The sequence below is a fragment of the Athene noctua genome, chromosome 6 (genome assembly GCF_965140245.1).
Source record: "Athene noctua chromosome 6, bAthNoc1.hap1.1, whole genome shotgun sequence".
Lineage (NCBI taxonomy): Eukaryota > Metazoa > Chordata > Aves > Strigiformes > Strigidae > Athene > Athene noctua.
The window spans coordinates 8,719,404-8,743,667 of record NC_134042.1 but is presented as its reverse complement, the minus strand read 5'-3'; the positions used below and the strand labels follow the sequence as shown (position 1 = coordinate 8,743,667).

General features: G+C 37.2%; 1 protein-coding gene across 1 annotated transcript in view; it reads left to right on the top strand.

Moving 5' to 3' along the window:
* FUT8 (fucosyltransferase 8) overlaps nucleotides 1–8,191 on the top strand; it is a 131,491-nt gene extending 123,300 nt beyond the window's left edge. The window contains exons 12-13 of the mRNA XM_074909424.1: nucleotides 125–275; nucleotides 4,624–8,191. Coding sequence (XP_074765525.1) covers nucleotides 125–275; nucleotides 4,624–4,941 — 469 coding nt within the window. The 3' untranslated portion in view covers nucleotides 4,942–8,191. The remainder of the gene's footprint in view (nucleotides 1–124; nucleotides 276–4,623) is intronic.
* The last annotated feature ends 16,073 nt before the right edge of the window (nucleotides 8,192–24,264 follow it).

Below are 24,264 nucleotides of genomic sequence, written 5' to 3'. Positions count from 1 at the left end.
AGACTCAAAACAAATTAACAACCTTATCTTGCAGCAAAGATTATGCTTCTTTAAAAAAAAAAAAAAAAAAAAAAAAAAAAAAAGAGCAAGACTTTGCTGTTAACAATGTATTGTATTTTCACAGGTATCCAAATTATGAATTTATCAGTGATAACTCCATATCCTGGTCAGCAGGACTTCATAACCGATACACTGAAAATTCCCTAAGAGGTGTTATTCTGGATATTCACTTTTTGTCTCAGGCAGACTTCCTGGTCTGTACATTTTCATCCCAGGTAAACTGCAATACAAATACAATATGGAGTATATGTACCAATTCTAAATTGTATTTTTCTTCATGCTCCTGTAATCTTATTCTCAGTGCTCTCTCATGAAAATTTCAGGGAAGAATTAGAGTCTCAGTATGCTGTGTGAACTTTTAGAGCAATGTAAGCACTGGTTGATTACTTTTCTTCAGTTGAAGTTACTGGTCTAATTAAGACGTTTGAAATAAGCAAGAAATAAACATGTTTAAGAGTTCCTTGTTTTGCATAAAGTTAATGTATAATTTGTATCTATCCATTTCTATGCAGCTTAGTTAAGGCATTTAAAATGAGTAAAAATAATCTTAAACATGTTTAACACTGCTTAATTTTGCATAAAGTTAATATATAACTTGTGTCCAGCCATTTCTACACATCATTGCACTCTACTACAGTTCAAGTGTCTGCTGTTGCCTTAGTTGAATGCCTTAGGGAATGGAACAGAATGAAGAAAGCAGACATCCAATTTCTCTTCAGTCTAGCAGTCCAGCAGCAATGTGATAGATGTGAATTCTGACCACTGTAATCAGTAGAAAGTTGTTGTTACAGATATTTATTATACTACAAGCTTCCTTTGTTGAGTGGTCTGATGAAGCAAGTTGGAGTCCATTACAAAACTTGAACCATACAGTTGTCATTGTTGTAATTTTCTTTATTACATTGTATTGTATATTAATTTCATTTATCATGAAAAGCTCTTTTAAGATTAAAAAAGATCAGAAAGCAATATTTTATGACTGATATGCTGATCCACCTAATGCAAGTATGGCAAAATACGATTGAAATCAGAGTGAATGTTTTTTTCCTACCGTTGTCGTATATGCTGTTACATGACTCTCCCGGTTAGGAAGGCATTCCACTATGGATGGCAATAGATTATGATCACACACCATTGTACTGTCACATGGAAGTGGACACAAAACTGAAAGTTAAAATTCACTTCAAAAAGAAATGTTTTCCACAGCCACAAATGTAAATTATTTTCTGCATTAATGAGAATTAGATAGGTAACAAGCATAATATTAATATCAATTTCTTATAAGAAAAAGAATTCTTAATACCATTATCATGACAAGAAGACAGCAAAACCAGAAAAAGTATAGAAAAACCTCTTATCCCTCAGTCATACTTGTGTATACGTTTTATTTCACTGTTCACCAAACTCTGTGAAGAAAATGACATTTTATAGCATATTTAGAAGGTTATTAATATTAATATACTTCAGAGCACTACATGAATAAGCTCCAGAGTAAAAATCCTCACTAAGAAAAGCTTGTGAGGAGCCATCCACTTTCATAATTATGTTTTATTCAGCTGTATGTCCATTGAATGCATATCACAGTGAAAGGTGGTTATCAGCTAAGACCTAGAGCTCTATGTCTTAAATGTTACATGTGCATTGGTGGAGAGACAGTTCATATTCTGAATTCATATTGTGTTGGGTAAAAAATAAGCAATCTGTAACATTTTCTGCTATTACTGTATTCAGATAGCTGTGTTAAAAGTGGAAAATGTTTGCTTAAAATAAAACACTGGGTATAAACAGAGAAGAAATGTTTAAATATAGATACAGGTGGCTTGGACAGAATATATTGTAATTGAATTTAAAGTGTTGGGGTAATTTCAAAAGAAGAATATTTGTTAAAATACATTGACATAGTTAAGGTGATACAGGTTGATGGGGACCTCTGGAGATCATCTGGTACAACCCTTTTGAGGGTACCATTGAGGTACATGGTGAGCTCCACTTTCATTTTGCATCTCCCTGCATTTGACAGTAGACAAGTTTGCTGGATGACATACTTGCTTTCCCAGAGTTGCAGAAAATTCTACTAAAGTCTAGAAAGTCCTGTGTTAGACTGTTACTCTCAACAGCTGGGACTATGGTCCAACTATCTACTCTAATTTATTCTGGGCAATTTCTTGTTCTTAAACTCCTCAAAAATCATTTAGCACCAGTTTTGCTGGTCATGCAACAATGTGGAACCCTGCAATATTTTCATATATTGGGTTTTCTAAGGTCTGTTGCAAGTTTTCCTGCTGTTCAGTAAGTTTTCTCTTTTATGAGTTTAAAATTCTATCCTCTGATCTTTACATTTGAACTACTGTTCCTGTCCTTTCATCAATGAAATAAACAGTTTGGTAATCACTTTGGCATTGAAGGTAAGCAAAATGAGGCTGTTAGTGATCATCTTTTGTCCAAACTGTATGAAGAGAAAGTAAGTATAAGAATGTAGTCTACTTTATTTCCACTGTGATTTTGGACTTTCACGGTAATCAATTGTATGCTGATTTTTTCCATTTTCTTTTCCTTGCCAAAAAAAGTCAAAGCTTCACTATAGAGATATTACGAGAAAATTACAGTATATGTGAACAGAATCAGGTGCTTTAGGAAGTCTTCTATGTTAATTCTTATTTATGTTATCAAAACTAAATTAATACTGATATAAGCCAAAGAACAGATACTTCATTAAAATATTGTTGTTAACGAAATTAAGCCCATCAATTGATGTGGAGTCAAGGGAAACAACCTACCTTGTCACTGTATTTCATCAACACTGCCTTAACTGAGATGCATAGAAAGTCCACATGGTAGGTAGCTACACAAATTGTAACACAGTAGCAGAATTAATATTGCACATTAAAACAAAGAGCTTTTTTCTCTTCAGTCTTCATTTGGATGAAATTTTAGCTCCCACTGCCTGACGTATTTTGCTTCATTATCTCATTTCCTTCCAGGACTTACTAGTCTTTGTAATTTGCATTGTACATGTAAGTGTACAGGCTGCAAAACAAGTGAATCTATGAACAAAAAACGGGAGGCTGGCTTTAACTATAATTCTGCATGTGTATTCTTCACCTGCTGTTCTGAACAGCTTATAGTTTAGTTACCCGCTACAAAGGAAACAGTTGCTGAGAGATGTATGTTTTATGTGAGGTATGCAGGACACTTACACTCACCAAAAAGCACTTCTACTGAAGAGGTTTAATATCTTTTACAGAATGTGTGTGTGTGTATCCTCCTGGGGCGCACACACATGCAGAGAACAAAACATCAAAACCAGTCACCGAAGCTATAAAATAAATGACCTCTTACCAATATATGGGTAATCAAATTTGTTTCTGTAGTATGGGGTATAACAGGTACTTCAAAATAATTAACTTCAGCCTGATCTTCTTAAAGCTACTTCTGAAAAGTTAATTCAAAGATCAGATGGAGAGGGATAAAAGGAAATCTATGACATTTTTAAAGCAAATGCCTCTCTCAAAGAAGCTAGGAATGTACAAATATGTTTAGTTTGACTGTTCAAAGTTCTATTCTCTGTATCTTCAGAGGGAGGAAAGAAAAGTAAAATCAAGTTTTACTATAGTTAGATAGACTGAAAATTATGAAAAAGCTGAAATGCTTCTTCATATTGAAGAAGTCTGCTGTGTTGTTAGTTTATGAAGCTTTATAAAGCTTACAGAAAATCAGAGAAAGATAGTTGTGTGGATCAGAATTCAGAAATGTCACAGTGGCCAGATTGGACACCTGACAGAGAAGAGTTTTCTAGCTCATTGTTGAAAAGAGCTTTATTTAATACAGTGGCAGCCTCTTGTGTTTCTGGAAACTCTGAGAGATCCAACAAAATTCTGATATGGGGACCTGTTTTCAGTCTGAAGAAAATGCCCTGGGTAGCATAGACATTTCAAAATGCATCTTCCTCCTCACCAACATCATTATTGTCTGCTGGAATTCAGTTTCATTTAGTTGTCTTCCAAGTTACCAACAGTTATCATTCTATCACTGTTCTAATATTAACAGCATTTTAAAGTCTTGGACTTCTGGAAATGCTTGATTGTGAAAATTGGAACTTCAGGAAAGTAAATGTAAAGCTTTGTTATTGCAGAATAAATTTTGAAAATGTAAGTTCTAAAGTTTCAAAGGAAAGTAAAATACAGTTTGTGTTAGTAGAAAAGGGAAACAAATTTGCTTTTACATTTGAGTGGCTACACATTATTCATTTTAAAAAGCAGGATGACTAGTGTTCATAGAGATGTTTTTAATTTTTACTGAAAAGGGAACTCTTCTAACTATTTATCCATTTATTTACCAAATCTGATCACCAGAGTACCAATTAAAATGCTGCGAAATTGTATGCTTCTTGTTAGTAAATATACAGGGTTTTTTGGTTTGGGTTGGTTTTTTTTTTTTTGACCTGGATATTCCAAAACTTGATCCTCCTATGAAAGTTAATTTTTATGCATTGGTTGCTGACTTCTGTGGTATACTGCAGGCGCACACAATATTTATGACTTCTCTTCTGTTTTTATTTCTAAGGTTTGTCGAGTTGCCTATGAAATTATGCAGACATTGCACCCAGATGCTTCAGCATATTTCCATTCTTTGGATGATATCTACTATTTTGGGGGACAGAACGCCCACAATCAGATTGCTATTTATGCTCATCATCCACGAACTGCTGATGAAATTCCTATGGAACCTGGAGATATAATTGGAGTAGCTGGAAACCACTGGGATGGTTATTCAAAAGGCATCAATAGAAAATTAGGAAGAACAGGCCTGTACCCGTCCTATAAAGTTAAGGAGAAAATTGAGACAGTCAAGTATCCTACATACCCAGAGGCTGACAAGTAGATTAAAAGGAAGACAGTCGGCAGTAATTCTCAATTTTGATTGGTTCGAACCAGTCAACACACTAACAGTTTATATGGGATTTGAATTTGCATTTTAACATGCAGTTAAAATCAAAGCCTTTAAGCGATGAAACTGGATAAGAAGCTGGTAACGAATGGATGGGCTATTATCTGAACTTACTCTTAAACATTTTTTGTTATATGCACTCTCACACATGCACACACAAAACCACATGCAACAAGAAAACTGTTGTTTTATACTTTTAGTCTCTTTTCAGGATTTGTCCCAGTCATTAGTCTTATGTGAGCTTTGGGCTCTTTTCTCTGCCATTAATTGACAATAATGTTCAGACTTATCACTGCCGCATTGTGTAATTTGAGTGACATGAACATATTTTGTATGTGCAAAATTGAAAACATGGTGCCTATATTTGAAAAAATTGTGACCTTTTTAGAAGAGCCATGCCTATTTCACAATGGGCAAGAGTCAATCTTCAACTGGTGTTACCGTGACCACTGAACTCGCTTCAGACAACAGATTAAGATTTCAGACTAGATTTCTTTACAAGTTTATTTTTAGCATTCCATTGATTACATCTCATCATTAATAAAATAAAGGATACATCCAACAATAAAATAGTCACTGTCTGTTAGGAACTTCTGTGAAACAGTGCCACGAACAGAGTCTTTAGTATTGATAATGTTTCTGGACGTTGCCTTTCATTAAACAAGCAAAAAACAACCCAAAGAAACCATAAAACCCACAAAGGAAAAATTAGCTGGTATTTCATTGAATTTTTACACACTCATTGTGTAGTACAACAACTGCTTAGTGACACAGTATTTCTCAGTTCTGTGGACAGTGGGTTTCAGCAGGATTACTTCAGTGGCTCAGTTTCTTACATTTACTCTCTAGCACTGTTCTTTTACCTTCTGTGTTTCTCTTCCAAAAATAATTTTTTTAGGGTATTATAGATGGCCATTTATAATTTTGGCATTGAATGTCATTACTTTTAAGTAAAATACTTCAGATTATCCCATGTATGGAACCTGTCAATCTGGAGTACTCTAAAAAAAATCTAACAATTTACCCCAAAACCGTTAGGTTCCAAGAAGATATAAACAAGGATGAATTTTTATGCATGACATAAAACTGTTAGTAATTCTTAGTGTTTTGAAATCTGTTGCTAGTCTGCTCTCTATTAAGAAAAGAGATAATTTACAAACCAATTTTACAAACAAATTTGTAGATTTGGGGGGTTGTGTGTGTGTATATATATATTTTAAAAATGTACAAGATATCAAGAGATTATTTCCAAATAGAATATTAATGGCATTATACAGGTTCTAGTGCAATCCAATCTGGAATACTGGAAGTGCAGAAAATGTTTACTGTTCAGACTCTGAGAAAATGCCACGTGACTAAAGATAAAAAGAATGGCTGTTTGACCTTAACAAAGCAAAAGTTAAAAGGATATTTAATTCTATTTATGTATAGACCAAGGACAGTGTTGACATAGCGAATGGATGCACTTGACCATGAATAAATTTTAGGCTGAATAGTAAGAGGCAATCTCTGGTGGTGTGAAGTTCAGCAACAGTCTTCCAATTGAAATAGTGGTGAGTAAGATGAAACTTGTTTGGTATGTAAAGGAATTACCTAAGGAAGGAACTATCTCTCTGACATTACTTGCAGGACTGATCCTCTAGATCCCTTTCAGTTATGTTTCTCAACTAAAAAACTATTCTGTGTCTTGAAAAAGAATAACAAAATCAAAGTTGAAACCTGCTGTAAAAAAATAAAAAAATGACTGTTAGTAGTGTTAGATAGACACATCAGTAAAAATGAGCATAGATACTTAATGGGATTTAAAGATGGATTGATGGATAAAGGCAAATGAATAAGAGTGGCCAAGATATGCTAAAGATGATGAATTTTTGTGACTAAATGTGGCTAGAGTTAATTGGTAATCTGTATTTTGGAACTACTAAGGAAGCTGTTCAATGTTAGTTTCCTGTCTAAGTGATTCTGATAAATTTTCCACTAACTTAGCCAAACGTGTGATATTTCAGAGGCACAAATGTAAGCTAAATTATAACCTTTTCTTACTTAAATTTGAATTGTACATATAAAGCTATTGCTACTTTCCTTTTCCTTGGAAAGAAAAAAAAAATCCAAACCCACAAACATTTCTTCCTCAGCAATTAGATCAATGCGTTTTATCTTTGGGAAAACTAATTTAATTATTTCTCCACAAGTACTACATTATCTATTTGATATTTATAGATTTTGAAAGTATTTTTGAAGCTCTTTACTTACAGCTTCATTTAATGAGTGTGATGCAGAAATAATATTAATAAATGAGTTAACATATGAAAATTCCTCCATAGTCATATGACTCAATTGAAAATATCACTAAAGAAGATAAATAACAGAACATCTACGATGGCAAGAGCAGATTGGATGTAGTAATGAGAGAACTGGAATCACTGATGTTATAAAAGACATAACTATATAATGTGACAATTTCTCAGCAGACTATGTCTGACAAAATACTGGCAAGGTACATGTGCCTCCTTAGATATTCTAAGTACCTAATGAATATTTAGCTCATCATCTTTGAGAAAATGATTATGAAATGGTAAGAAATTATAAAATTATTGTTAAGAAATGTACTAATGTAGATGCTATGACTTTATTCCCCTGGGCCTTATAATCCTCTAGTGCTTATAATGCAGTACTTCTCAGAGGAAGAAACCTAGCAATAGACTGCTTACTAGATACATCTGTTTCCTTTAAGAATACCGGTTAGTTACATCTTGGAATCTTGGGACCTTTGGACATTAAAACTGAATTTGTTTTATGTTAAACAAAATGAATATTAGAGACTCTATTCTCCGTTACGGTGGAGTCCAGTTAGTACGGAAGGATCCATGGGTAAATGAAAATGAGACTTCCCTCCCCCTGATTTTTATAGTAGTTCATGGAAAAGTGAAACAACAGGAAATAAAAATTTTGTCTTAAATACCTGAAAGAAAGCTGAATCTTTTGAAGGTTGTGAACTCCTTAGGATACTAGCCAGAATGCTTGCAAGCAAGCAAGTGTACATCTTGTTTCTTCCATTTGCCTTGTAGCTCTGCAACAATCCAGTCATGTAATTTTTGCCTCGTACCAAACCACCGTGTCTGACATCCGTAAAGACAACCCTCATACTCTCTTAAACAAGCTAATGTCTAATTAAATTTTTCCTCTTTAAGAAGCATTTGTGCGTGTGTATGTGCGCGCGTGTTGTGTTCACAAAAAAGAATATGAATTAGTACTCTTCTTTGCTATTTTACATTATCATTGGCACATTCTCTGTAATAACTTATTTGCCAGGTAAATGTAGTCTCTGGAATCTGAATATTCTACTTGCTTACCAGCTGGGGTAAGAAATTTATTCAGAGTAGTTCAGTTAACTGGTCTTCTGTGACGCTGGTATGCCTGGAGACTGGGGTCATCATCAACAGTTTGCTGCTACCACTGCAATTACACCAGCCTAAGATCTGTCCTTGATTTTCAGTCTAGCCTACAGTCAGGTGCATGGGATTCCCAAGCCTCCTCTACCAACATCCTCTCCTTGTGAACTGCAGAGTGTTATGGATTTGTTCATGAGGGATGTTTTATTTGAAAATTTAAAAATATTTACCTTCAGAGAAGTCTTTTGTCTACCCCTTCTAGCACTGAATTTTAAGGAAACTTGCAATTACTAGAAAGTTTTCTCTCCTTTACCAACTTTTTTCTGAAAACAGAACTGATGATACCTTTCTTACGGAGAGATATTCACAGTGTGAAAGTTTCATCCATAACAGGTTTTATGTTTCTTTGGTATGCAATTATAAAACAAGGATCTTGTTTTCTGAGCTAGGAACATGAAAGAATATAAAATAGAAAATGTTCATTACAAATTCTTGAAAAGAGAAGGGAGATTTTCCTTCATGCCAGTGGAGTAGCACCTACCATTTGGAACTTTGTCAAAACAGCGAATTGAAATTTTGTTTTTCCATGTCATAAGTTTCTTTGCAATGTAATCTCTCAAATATCTGAAGAATCAAGGTAAAAATCTGCTTAATTTGGGAGGTGGGAAGGAGAAAGTCTAATGAGAAGACATGATATTTTACTCTGAATTTTAAGTTGCTATATCAGTTTATAAAGCCATGAATAAACCTTTCAATTCTGGGTTAAGGACCTCTGCCAGCAAAAAAATCTTTCTGCTCTGTCAGAAATACTTAATGTTTGCAACCCCTCTTTTGATTTTGCCTAATACCAGTCCCAGTCATGTATAAACATGCTGGTCATATTCTGATCATTAGTTGTTACTATATTACAGTTCCATTCATATTTGGGTGAGTTGGGAGCAGGCTGTCAAAGGGCACAAGCTTTGTTTGATTTTTCTTACTGTGTTGAATTAGAACTGTGTTTAAAACTCACAGAAATTCCATTTCCCTAAGGCACCACTAGAATTCTAATTGTGGTCTACAGACTTCTGTCAGGGTCCCCTCTATGTACCTGCAAGCTTATTGGGAGCAGGACTGAAGCAAAGGAAGTTATGCATAAATATCAACTGCAATCAGGTTGGGTTAGTCTTCACTGTGTCTTGTTCATTTCTAAAAAACGTGAAATGTGGCACTGCATGGTACAAATAAGAGGGTAGATTTCTAATCCTACAAAAAAAAATCTGTTTGCCTGCATCACTGGTTGCATTCACTGTGTAAAAGATTATTTCAGAATCACAGTACACAATTCAGAGTTCTTCCAGCATTACTGCAGGCATCTGAGAATCTGTCTGAGATTCTGAATCACTGATGTGTTTGCTGGTATTCACCCCTTTTGGTACCAGGTACAAATACCTAACAATGCTGATGGTGTTTCAGTGGAACCTTCTTTATTTTGTATGCTTGTTTCCTTTGGCTCAACTTGTCAGCAGAATCCTATTGCCACAGCATTTCAAGCAATCTGGATTAATGCAAAGGCTTGCCAATTGTTTGCACCAAAATGTCTTTACTGTTGCTCAGAATTAACTTCACGCTCTTAGGCTGACTCTTAAGGAGACACTGTTGAGGGAAGGAGCTGTCTCTACTGGACTATACTGTACATGTTATAAAACTGCTGACACATACATGTACGGGTTTTATGTTCAATTTTGCACGATTTTTCCACTTGTGGTAGACTGAAGATTTCAGTTTTATTTTAGTGTGTGAAGAGTTTTCTTGAGCACGGTGAGATAAAGTCCCAACTCTCCTACCTTCAAGAAGTATATTGGACCTCAACCCATTTCCTCTAATTGTCTTAAAGACACTCTCCAGTCACACCATTTCAATAGAGTCATCTAGATGGATGTTTCCTGAAGACTACATCATTTTTATGCTGTTCCATTAGCACCACTTCCTACTTGCATCTGAGCCTGATCTACCATGGTTGTATGAACCTTCTTCAAACCTTCCTGCTTAGTGTATTTTGATTTCCTTACCTAGCGACTAGTGGTCATTACTTGACCAGGAATCCAAGGGACAGCAAGTGTCCTTATTTGAGCTTTCATAATAACATGTTAAATTAAATTTCTTGCCTTTTTTTTTTTTTTTTTTTTTTTTTTTTTTTTTTACAAAGTGCATTTTTAGATTTTCCCAAACCGGTATGGTCAAGGATTCAAAGAGAAAACACCATAATCAAATGTGTCTAAAAAGAGTTTAGGAGGCTTACAAGGCATAGGAATTCCCTATCTAATATGACTTACAGCTTACGTTGTGGCAAGTTTCTTGACCAGGTGCAAGGTGTATTCTCATAGCATTCCCTATCTAGTTTTGGCTAGCAGTTATTATACATTAAAGCCTGCAGCTTATTACACAAGCAGTAGGGACACAATCTGAATGCAGTCTTTATACAGGACCATAAGAGATAGGTCATTTTCTTCTCTTCAGTCTTAGAATCCTTTATTTTAGCTTAGTTTTAGTATTCATGCTGTCTTTCTTTGGCAAGATTTTTTTATATAGAACAGCAGCACAATTCTCAACCATTCAACTACAAGTAGAGCCACAAGAATATTACATCTCTGCTATAAGAATCCACTGAATGTAGACCTTGCTGTTCAGTTTGGCTGTCTACAAAAGATGTCTTTTAAAGAAGCTGAGTATGTTTGCTGATACCTTTCCAAACAGTAGCAACCTGTAAGAATGGAAGGAGACCAAAGCCCAGAACATCCTGCTTCCTTCTTTGTGAGTGAGAAGGAATTGGGCATCTGTTATGTCCAACCAAGACGCTGGAAAGCAATTGACTGGTTGATGGAAGTAGTCTGCTTCACTACTTCGGCTTATTGCTGGAGAATGAACTGGGATGACTTTATATATAATTTTAAATCGCTGGTTACTTTGTAACATCTATAAAATTTTATTTGTTTTCACTTAAGATTAAAATTGTTATACACAATAAGTTCAGATTTGTGGGATTAAACTGATAGTGTTTCTTCTTGCCTCAGAGTTCATTGCTCACTAACATTTCTTAAAATTATTTTTTGGTTATGATTAAGCTTAAATTATTCATCAAAGATAGACAAATCTTATTAGACTGGCTTGACCATTTTTTCAACCTGTGCATCATTAGAGACTATAGAGAGGTTAGCACTAATCAACCTTTGCATTACAGATTTAGGATTGATGAATTCATTTGCTTAATTTTTGATTTTGTTTATATGCAACAGAGAAAAGGTTTTATAAATATTAAATTATAATTATGATGTATCTGCCTGCTCAAAATGTATTTCTCAAGGGCTGCTGATGTGTTATGACTACTCTTTATTACACTGATTCATATTAGCTCATGTTCTCATGTTTCTGAGTGTGTTGCTTGTTCCTTTTGTCTGATGTTTAGATTATAAAATTTATGATCCAGGACTCTCCTCTTTTTGGTGTTTCCACCACTCATGTCGCAGTGGGATTCTCATCATTCAGTAGGATCCCTAGACAGTACAGTAATATGAATAACAATTGTAGTCATACAGTGGGTTAAACAATCTATAATACTAAATTCAATATGATTTTGTAGTCTTTCCTTCTATTTCTGTTGCATTAGTATTTTGTTTAGTTATATGTCTCGCCTATTTGTCATCATGTTATATGAAAAGAAATTCTTAAAAAAAAAAATCCCCAAACCCAAGCCCAAATATGAGAAGTTGGATTAGGAAGTATTCTTAGTTCCTTACTACATGCTGGTGACCTTTGTTATTGATAGTATATTTATATGTTTGGTTCTGAAACAGCACACTGATTTAAGAAATTACTTTGTGCATTTCATTTGCCCTCATTCCTTCTCTTGGGACTTAGTAACTGACCACATGTATGCTAAATCTATTTCAGTGTGAATTGAAACAGGTTCATATCTGTGCTGGCTGGGTTGGTATATATTAGTAAATGAGAACAAATATCCTTCATTTCCATACTTTAAAAATTGAATAATAGGCTTATGTCACCTTTTGTTGAATGGCTAGAGCTTACTCATGCCCTTTTGCATTCTCGAGATAGCACATTGCAGGAATATGCTATGGAGAGACAGATGCATACACCATAGACAGTTATGTATCTAATAGGAAGGGATAAAATCTTTTGGAAAGCCTGAAGAAACCTCTAGAAGATGAGGATGTGATCAAGGTAATGCTTGGCTTGACACAAAGGTGTTCCAATCTTTGCTTTATCTGCCTATAGGATTGACTGGAAGTCGTCGTCTTTTTTCTTCCTGGGCTGCCCCTTCAGGATTCATTTAACAGACAGACATTATTTTGTCATGACTTCATGCTGGATGGATATTGGTTCGTGAACTTGCTGTTCCTTTCTAAAAAGATGCATCCTGTTAATGCAGGTGCTCTGCTGTTCTACTCTGTAGTAAAATGTTCTGGATTTTCTTGGTGCAGTGTTTAGTTGATGTTGGTCTCTTCAGTTTCCCTTGAAGCATTTCCTTTTGCTAAAGCCGTACACAAGGGTTGAAAAAAAGAAAATATACTATTCTTTGCTGGTTTCAGTCGATGTTTTATTTCCGAGGTACGTGTAATTTGCCTTGCTGACCTATAACAACACCACAAGGTGTATTTTAACTTCTTTTCTGTAGCAAGTACCTTACTGCTGTTGGCTATAGTCAACAATTTGGTGCTGAAAGTAAGCTTTAAGCCTGTGCGTTTATGGCTCTTACTGCTGTCTGGGAAGGAGTGGTGACCCCCCTGACAGTAGACGTATGTAAAGCTAGTTAGGGCTAATTCTGTGCAATACACTTTTTCTTACCAACATTACCACTCTTCTGCCTAAGTCTGCTTTATCCAGCTTTATATTGTTTTAGAGTTTATCTTGCAGTTGCAGGCATACAGGGCAATACTGTTGTCTGTGCTTGAAAGGCAACTGTAAATGAGTTCTAAGTATGCTGCTAGCACAAGGCACAACAATGTCCATTAATCTCTTCATTTATGTAATATCTTCTCCAGCAACTTCTCTTTCAGTGGTGCCAGCTTAATTTCTTTGTTTCTAACTGACTTCCGCTCTGTCTTTGTCTTATACATAGAATAGTCTACTACTCTCTTCATTCAGATCTCTAAAACACCTGCATATGTACAAAAAAATGAAAACAGAAAATTAAATGCAATTAAATTATCAATATGTCTGCTTTTAAAATGAGATTTTATCTTCTATATGTAACATTTCTATATGTAACCATTTTGAATTTTAAGTTCTCAGAAGCAAAAAATTTATTTTGTTACTGTTCAAACTTCCTAATCCTGAAACAATAAATGATAGACAAAAAGGTTTCTAGAAGAAGTAAAGCTTTTCCAAAAGCAGTAGATTGTTTAGGCCTAGTACAAGCATTAAAAAAACCAAACCAAACCATTAATTTCCTTAAAAGTAGAACTGCATAAAAGATTACTCTGAATGTCAGAGTAAGAAAAACACAGGTTTATAATTTTTTTTCCTGGTTTTCCCCTGTTGTTTACTATTTCATCTAAGTTGCTTCTTATCTGTTAAGAATCAGCATTAATTAACATCTGCTGAACTGGACAGACTCTTCAATATACAGACTGCCTATCAGAACAGCTATGTGAAATTTTATCTCAAGGCATTTTAAAATTTAATTCAAAATTACCATGAAGTTCTGTTACAACATTTAATATTTTTACATCTTGAGGTTTTCAGATAACCACTAGTGCGTTGTATATAGCTTGAATGATAGAACTTTAAATATATCCATCTGGAAAGAATAGGAACAGCTGTCTGTGCATAAAGCAATACGTTGACATGTCGTGTTAATTAATCATTTTGATTTCAGTTACAGGATGTGCAAAGTGTATCACTGTCTACTGCACAGTGATATGTCTAACATGATTTGTGAAATCATTGTCTGTTTTAACTGGGTTTTTTTTGTTTTTTTTTGTTTTTTTTTTATTTAAAGAACAGTAGCTATGACTAACAACAGGTTTTCATATTGTTTTAGAGGTCTGTCAATTGTTTATCAGGGCACACAGTGACTGAATAATAGAGTGTAAACTGAATTCCGCTGTTGCAGACAGATTCAAAGGATATTTGAGTCCCACCTGGCAGCCAAACAAATTGCTTTGGGGAAACTCCCCAAATCACTTAAATTAAGAAAAGAATAAGTTATTAGATAAAAAGGCTTATATTGAGTTCAGAGAAAAGTCTCTGCTCTGGAGTCTTCAAACTTTCTGTCTAGGGAAGATTTAGTTTTCAAAGTGTGAACAGTATGCTGTACCCGTGTTTTCTCATTATTACTATTTGATGAGGATCTAATGATTTTATGTTACTCTGATCTCATGCTTTTTCAGAATTCCTAACATTTGTCAAGATTGTATTTGTATTCAACAGTATAATAACAGTATGCTACATAAGAAATGAGTTTTCCAAATTTCCAAATGCTTCTCCTTCTATATTCAGTATTATTAGCGCACTTGAATTAATGCATCCATATATCATCAGATTATCATGTCAGTACTGAAGTTAAGTATCGCTAGCGTGCTTACAATTGCAAAAAACTTTTTTCCAGGAATCAAAATTGGGAATTCCCTAGATGAGCGATCCTTATTTTCAGCAGTAGTATCATGTAGCTATGCATCTGTTTGCAATGAAAGGGAACAAACCTGTTTTCAAAGGTGGTTGAAATCTGTGTTTTCCTGAGGATATCTTTTTTATTCTGAATTCAAGTGTGCTTATGGATACATTCCTTACAATTCTCTTGCTTCTGAGACGTCTCAAAAAATTAGGTAAAGCACATTATATTGGTAATTTCTACATAGACAAGACAAACTTAGTTCACAGGGTGGTTCAAAATCTCTGCTAGTTTTCTGGCATAAAATGGGTATTTTTGGACTGATGACAAAATATTAGTTTCACACTAACCTTTTTCAAATATAGCTAGCAAGATTGCTTTTGTATGCATTTCTGAGCTATACAGGTGTACAGGTGATGCTCTGTAAAAGGTTAATCTGAATAGCAGGAAAAAATCTACAAAGAAAACTTCAATATAGAAATAAAGATTTATTTTTTTATTATTATTATTTTATTTTTTTTGTTTAAATTGCAGCTACTGATAGTAATGACCGTAGGTTTCTTTGCAAGCTTTGGGCCACTCCCAGGATTTATTCTGTGTGCACTTGCCAGCAATTAGTCTTCGGTCCTTTAAGAGACAGTATCCTTTGACTTTATACTCTTTAATGAAACTCCTAAAATTTTACCTTTGCCATGTGTTTCATGTATGTGTTGCCTTTATCTTTTTGTGATATGTATGTTTTTTAAGACTGAAACAGCTAGAACAGACTTGCATGTTTTGGTATTGGAACCCCACACATGCATGTATACTATGTGTTTCTTCATTACAAGGTTTTCATTAAATCACGACCAAAACTCCTAAAAATACGGATAAATACATATATATATATATATAATGTCATAATGGCCCTAGTCTTTACTCAGTTTTGAATTAAGCTGTTCAACATTTGTCTCTTTTGAGACTGATGAGTTTTTTCAGTTTGCACCAGGAATTATAAAACTAGATATGCAGTAGAGCGTAATGCTGTGAATGGTCAAAGGCACCAATGCTCAGCATAATTCCAGCGTGTTCAAAAATTTTCACCATATTTGCTCATTGGCAAGTACAAGAAAATAACATAGACTTCTCTGTAGAAGCATTTTGAATAAGTATTGTTCTGGGTATGTTTTCTAGCTAGTCATTCATTCCATCAGTACTGAAAAAGGAGTGATTTCTTATTCATTTATTGTTTGTGGGAGAAAATGACAATGGAATAGGAATAAACACATGAAGAAAGAGAAAAGTTAATTGCCTCTGTCTAACAGATGTACTTTTTTAACGTGCTGTTCCCATCTGTATTCCACTTTTTTCTGACTTTCCCCTTTGCTTCAGGTTTCTTTATGCCTCATGTAGTCTATAATAAAAACGAAATAAGAGTAGAATGTTTCCTTTACGCTGTGTGCAAATGGCTGAAGTGTGCTTATGAACTGAAGGGTCTCAATTCTCTGACCTTAGGTGCAGGAACGCATGCCCAGCCCCAGTGGAACGCACACAGCAGCAATACATCTGAAAAACATAAGCTACCATACGGGTATGTATCTTTCAATTATTAAGGGTTTAATATTGAGAGAACTGAGCATCTGCTCTTCTCTCAATAGTAGTCTTGCACATGTATTCTGCTCTTCAGTATGTGGTGTCATGGATGTTTTAGTTATCAGCCACTACACTCTTGGATTGTAATAGCTCTTTATGGCTGCTGGTTTTGAGGATTTAGGGCAAGAAGAGCAGACCGGTCCTCTGCCAGTTCTTTTCCTCACAGTGTTGGTTAAGAGATGGAATAACTATCAGTGCTTTTCCCCAAGTATATCGTTCCCAAGTTCATAGTGACATTTTTCTTTTAGTCATCACTGATTTAGGATTATTAATCCATGTTCTAGAAAGTGTACATATATATATATATATTTATATATCATACTGTCTTTTTTTTTTTTTTTTAGGCTTTTTACTTTGAGAGAGTGTTGTTAGAGCAGACTGAGTGCTCTTATGAGAAAGCTTAAGTCACTCATTTTAGGATTTAGATGTGCAGATGGCACTGTAAATGATGGATGTTTGTTGCCATTTAACCCTGATCCTTTTGGTTCCAGGATCCCTATAGCTTTGTATTTTAATCTTGCCAGAACTTGGAGCCTGCTCAATTATTTTCTTGAAAGAAGTACTAGTTTTCCTTCTTCATTAAATTAGCAATAACACTGTTGTGGGGTCCTAAGGAGACCTGAACTGCAGGTCTCAAGATTTTGGACTAGATACAGAGTTTAACTTAAGTTGTTGCCTAGAATAATTGCAGAATCTAGTGTACATCAGTATAGCTAGATACTAGCTGTAGTAGATACTGCAATGTAGTCATATCGCTGAGAGAAGTCGCAGAATTCATTCTCTGGCTCAGCAGGATTAAACAATTAATATTAGTGAGACTCAGTTACCTCTTTGAGACTAACTGCTGCAGGTAAAAATTAGTTAGATCTTTGGTTTGGGAGAGATGTACTAAATATAACACAGCTAACAGTTTGCTTTGTTGTACAATAAAGCCCTCACATCCACCATAGTTCCATATATTCTTAGAGAGGAAATCCAAGATATTTCTTTTCCATATGGTTGTATCAGTAGCTTGTGCATACATGATGCTAGAATTATAGTTTCTTAAAGGAAGACTAGGTTTAGACAATAAGGTATCTGAAGTGGTAGTTGGAATCTAGCAGTATGTTTAATGAGAGCCTGGGCTTCTTGCAGGTATTATTAAGAAGTTTACGATAAAAACCTAGTGTTAGGCAGACTCACTCAAATGAAGAAAGGAGATAAAAGGAACAGGAGGGAAACAGGTGTCAGTTACTTAACCATCCCTACCTTTAAGCACAAAGGCAGTGTGCATAGCACTCCAGTGACTGCGAGTAAATGTGTCTGAAGCAAGCTGTTAATTTTTAGTGATGTCAGAAATAAATTGTGATTTATGACATGAAGTATGCATAACCTCTATATATGCTGAGCTGTTCCTGTAGGTAGGGTATCAACCATCTATTGCAGCTTGTTAATTTCTCTACTGAATTTATCACAGTCTCTCTCATACTCAGATTTATTCACCATTTTCCAGTATCGTTTATTCAAATGCATTATCATTTATGCATACTGTGGTTCTCTATATCTTTAGGAACCATGCTGGTCTCTAGAAATTGAGACTGATAAGTCTATAACAGCTGGGAAATGAGCCTAATTTGAGCATATATATTCTGAACAGAGACTAATACTAATTGACCTAAGTGTTACTAATAAAAATGTCATCAGGTGATGATCTCTGCTTGCCTTTGTCCTGACATCATTTAGATTAGAGCAGTGGCAGGACTTACTCTCAACTTCCAACCTGCCAGTGTGTAATACAAGCCTTAAAATACGTGAAACATAAGAAACACATGTTTGAGTTCATACTGTGTCATCATTTCTTGACATGAATAATTTTGTAAGTTCTTCATTAAACAAAATATTAATATTTTCTATGTTTAGTCATATACATTTAATCTATTTTTCAATCCAAATAATTGCCAGTTTCTTATAAAAATGAGGTAGCATTTATATAGTAGAGATGAGAATAGGAAATCTAGACAACTGCACGTCTCAAATAATGGCCAAAAAAACCCCCAGAAATCATTTAAACTACTCTGATATATTTGTATCCTGATTTTATACAAAATGAAGCGTGTCAAAGCAAAAAAGAGAAGGAAGAATTCTGAAACATGAAGATTAATGACAGTGCACTTTCAGATAAAAAAACCTCGTCGCTGGCTTTTGATCCTTATTTTGAAATGACTTCAAGTGACTCATCTCATTTAGTTTGAAAGAGAACTTATGTTTATGTTTTAGCTTCCAAGAGGTGTTAGCTGTTTTTTTTGTATTACTGCATTTTTTTCCTTGTTAATTAAAGGCACAGATACTCATTCCCATTTCAGCACATATTAAACCCCTGTTGGAGAATGATTCCCAACAGCATCACAGCTCAGAGAAGCAGGTGTTTGACTAATGTTCAGTGAAGATGAAAACATTTCATGACAGATGTTCAGAGAAAAAGAAAACATAATCATTATTGCTGGGTAATTATAAATTAATTGAGTTTTGCTTTAATTGTGCCTTAGTCCATAAGTACTGGAAGATGGTAAAGCTGTAGGAAAAGCCCTGATCATTGTGTATGTCTGTATCTCGATGGTCTGCTGCTTGTACTCCAGTGGAATATAGTCAGGCATACTTCAGATAGTTTTAATACACCAGTGAGGGTAACGGCAGAAATCTAACTATAGTAAGGTGAAACTCATTATAGCCTAATTAAGTTAAGCCTTCGTTCAGTTTAACCCTTGATTAAACATATCTACGCAACACCGAAGTCCTAATTGTAGATGCACTTGAAAAAAAAATACTGTTAAGCTGACTCTGCATTCATGAGTTTGCTAGCGTTATTTTTAGAATATGTCTTTAAGATTAATGTGAGACACTTTTTAAGCTCCTAATGGCTATCAAACCTAATGAAAGTTGTTTGGACCATCCAAATATGGCTTTCTAATAGTGCTTAAATTCTAATTAAAGGTACTTATCATCTGGAATGGGGAACCTTATTGAAGTCAGGTCACAATTTTAGCCTTTTCTGCTGGCAAGCTCTTATATTCTAGAAATGATAGGTTAATTAACATATCATAACAATGGGGGAGGTTTTTGTTTGCTGTTTTTTCCTGGAAAGAAAAAAAGGCATCTTAGATGAACTTGGCAAGCAGCATTGTGTCCTGTGAAGTGATTCTAAGTCAGTGTTCTGTTTGAAAACTGCAAAGTTTCTCAAGTCTGTTTACTTGTGACAGTTGTCTCTCTAGAAAATAAATTCTAAGGGAGGAGTTAAGGCTAATTAATGGATGTTTTATTCTGGACTGATTAGAATCTTTCCCCTGTTTGTACTTCATTCTCCTGTGACTCATCCAAGAGTAAGGTGTGATAGAATAAAATGTTTTCTTTTTGTTTGCTACCTGTCATTTTTGCCCTGTTATGCCTTGATGGTGGATCCCTTTTAAGATAAAACTTCAGCATGCTCCATTATCCCTGGTTCTAATTGCTTGGAGACTCACTATTTGAATAACATTATTATGACTCTGATGACATGAAAACAATTTCTGCTGCAGAACAGAAAACTCTATAGAAGGAATATTTTTTTTTTTTTATGTGAAGGCTATTTTCCACTTTGCCAATACAGAAGGAATCTGACTTCTGACACACTATTTATTCTTCTCAAATTTTGAAATACTTATTTAATTTTTATTTGCTATACAACTTCCCTGCAAAATACCGCTATATTACTTTCCTCACAAGGACAAATTCTTTTAGTGATGATCCTCTCCATAGCATATGTAGTGTGAGTATTGGCATCTTCAGTCATCTTTGACAGGATCAACAAAGTCATACCTTCTCAAATTTAAAATGGAAATGTGTTTTCTGAGACTGGTCTCTTTAACCAGCCTCTGAGACCAGTGGGAAAGTTTGGGGCAAGGAAGACTTCCCAGTTCCTGGGAATCCATGGAGCAAACAATCAGGGAAACCATTTATAAACATATTAGGGATAGAGGTGATTTGGAGTAGTTGGCATGCATTTATGAGAAGAATGTCATGCTCAACCAGTGTGACCACCTTCTGTGAAAGGTTGAGTGGCTCAGTAGACAGGAGAGCTGTAAATGTTGTTTATCTTGATCTTAAGATGTCTTGATCTTTTGACACATTCTCTGAATTCCATCCTCTAGACAAACTTATGAAGTAAATTATGAACTAGAGAAGCGGACAGTGGGGTGGACTGTCCGCTGGGCTGAAAATCAGCTAAACTGCTGGGCTCAGCAGCATGAACTCCAGCTGGAGACCAGTCACTGGTAGTGTACCCAAGGGCCAATACTAGGACGAGTACTGTTTAGCATCTTTAGCAGTGACTTGGATGGTGGGAGCAGAGTGCACCCCCAAGTTTGCAAGTGATAGAAAATTGAGAGGAAGGGGTAACTCACCGGATGGTTGTGCTGCTATTCAAAGAGACCTTGATAGGCTGGAGAAATGGGCTGACAGGAATTTCATGGAGTTCAACAAAGTGAAGTGCCATGTCCTGCACCTGGGAAGGAACAAGCCCATGCACCAGAGCAGAGCTGGGGACCAACTGGCTGGAAAAGAGCTTGACAGAAAATGCCTAGGGGTTCCTGGTGAATCACAAGCCGAGTATGAGTCAGCTCATGCAGCAACAAATGTCAGCAGCATCCTGAGCTGCATTAGGAAAAGCATTCCCAGTAGGTCAAGAAAAGTGATTATTCCCCTCTATTCAGCACTGGTGAGGCTACATCTGGAGTGCTGTGTTCAGTTCTGGGCTCAACAGTGCAAGAAGAATATGGACTTGGATTGAGTTCATGGCAGGGCCACAAAGATTTGGAAAATCTGCCATGCTAAATGTGTATAAATAGGTGATGGGGCAAGATTTAAATGTGGTGTAACCACCACAAATGCTTATTTGCTGAGGCAATCAGCTCAAGTGCAGGCATGTTCTGCAGCAGAGCAGGGGATCATGGCATGCAAGGAGGTTTGCTGAGTGGGGTAAACCCCAGGAGAGAGTGGAGACCCACCAGGAGCAGCAGCTTTCATGAGAGAGAGCAGCCAATGAGGCGTGGGCCGGGCCAGGAGTAATGATGACCACCTCCTACTCCCACAAAAGGCAGCCCTACCAAGTGCCAAGGACCAGGAGTGCTGCAAGTAGGATGGGCAAACAGCCTGTGAGCAGCCTCATGTTCACAAGCCCTGGTCCTCATGGAGGACTTCAACCAGCCCGATATGTGTTGGAGGGACAACACAGCAGGGCTTAAGCAATCCTGGGGTGTTGTGATGGTAACTTCCTTCTCCAAGTGATGGAGGAGCCAACAAGGAGAGGTGCTGTGCTGGACCTTGTTCTCAGCAACAAGGAGAGGACGGTGGGGGTGTGAAGCTCAAGAGCAGCCTTGGCTGCAGTGACCATGACATGGATGAGTTCAAGATCCTTAGGGAAGCATGGAGAGGGACAGTACGGTCACTGCCCTGGGCTTCAGGGGAGCAGACTTTGGCCTGTTCACGGGTCTGTTTGGTAGAGTAACATGGGATAAAGCGCTGGAGGGAAGAGGGGCCCAGGAAAGCTGGTTGATATTCAGCGATCACCTCCTCCAAGCTCAGGAGTGACACGTGCTGACAAAAAGGTCAGGTAAGAACGCCATGAGGCCTGCATGGACAAACAAGGAGCTCCTGGACAAGCTCAAACACAAAAAGGAAGCCTACAGAGGGTGGAAGCAAGGACAGGTAACCTGGGAGGAATACAGAGATACTCCCCAGGCAGCCAGGGATCAGGTTAGGAAGGCCAAAGCCCTGATAGAATTAATCTGGCCAGGAACATTAAGGATGGCAAAAAAAGCTTCTGTAGGTACGCTGGTGATAAAGGGGAGAGTAGGGAAAATGTGGAACCTCTCTGGAAGGAAATAGGAGACCTGGTTACCTGGGACATGGAGAAGGCTGAGTTTTTTGCCTCAGCAGGTTTTTTTCAGCGAGTTTTTTTGCCTCAGTCTTCACCAGCAACTGCTCCAGCCACACCACCCAAGTCACAGAAGGCAAAGGCAGGGACTGGGAGAATGAAGAACCACCCACCGTAGGAGAAGATAGGCTTGAGATCATCTGAGGAACCTGAAGGTGCACAAGTCCATGAGACCTGATGAGATGCATCCATGGGTCCTGAGGGAACTGGCTGATGAAGGGGCTAAGCCATTTTCCATTGTATTTGAGAAGTCATGGCTGTCTGGTGATGTTTCCACTGACTGAAAAGGGGAAACATAACCCCCATTTTTAAAAAGGGAAAAAAGGAAGACCTGGGGAACTACAGGCTAGTCAGTCTCACCTCTCTTTTGGGCAAGATCATGTAGTGGATCCTCCTGAAAACTGTGCTAAGGCACGTGGAAAATAAAGAGGTGATTGGTAACATCCAGCATGGCTTCACTAAGGGCAAATTGTGCCTGATGAATCTGGTGGCCTTCTACGACAGGGTTACAGTGCTGGTGGATACGGATAAGGGAAGAGCAACTGACGTCATCCACCTGGACTTGTGCAAAGCATTTGACACTGTCCCGCACAACATTCTTGTCTCTAAATTAGAGGGATGTGGGTTTGATGGATGGACCACTCAGTGAGTAAGAAATTGGCTGTATGGCCACACTCAAAGGATTGCAGTCAGTGTCTCCATGTCCAAGTGGAGAGCAGTGATGAGTGACATTCCTCAGGGGTCAGTACTGAGACTGGCCCCATTTAACAACTTTGTTGGAGACCAGGACAGTGGGACTAAGTGCACCCTCAGCAAGTTTGCTGACAACACCAAGCTGTGTGGTGCAAGGGATGTGCCATCCAGAGGGACCTGGACAGGCTGGAGAGGTGGGACCGTGCGAACCTCATGGAGTTCAACAAGGCCAAGAACAAGGTCCTGCCCATGGGTTGGGGCAATCCCAAGCACAGACACAGGCTGGGGGATGAAGGGAATGAGAGCAGACCTGCCAAGAGGGACTTGAGGGTGTTGGCTGATGAGAAACTCAGCATGACTCGGCACTGTGCACTCGCAGCCCAAAAAGCCAACTGCATCCTCAGCTGCACCCAGAGCAGTGTGGGCAGCAGGTCGAGGGAGGGGATTCTCACCCTGTACTCTGCTCTCCTGAGACCCCCCTGCAGTGCTGTGTCCAGCTCTGGGTGTACCAACATAAAAAGGACACGGACCTGCTTGAGTGGGTCCAGGGGAGGCCACAAAGATGCTCAGGGGGCTGGAGCACCCCCCTGTGAGGACAGGCTGAGAGAGTTGGGGTTCTTCAGCATGGAAAAGAGAAGTCTCCGGGGAGACCTTAGAGCAGCCTCCCCGTGCTTAAAGGGGGCTACAGGAAAGCTGGGGAGGGACTCTTGATCAGGGAAATTAGGTGTAGGACAAGGGGCAACGGTTTTAAACTGAAAGAGGGCAGATTTAGATTAGATATAGGGAAGGATTCCTTCACTGTGAAACACAGGCACAGGTTGCCCAGAGAAGCTGTGGCTGCCCCCTCCCTGGAAGGGTTCAAGGCCAGGCTGGACGGGGCTTTGGGCAACCTGGGCTAGTGGAAGGTGTCCCTGCCTGTGGCAGGGGGATTGGAACTAGATGATCTTTAAGGTCCTTTCCAACCCAAACCACTCTATGAC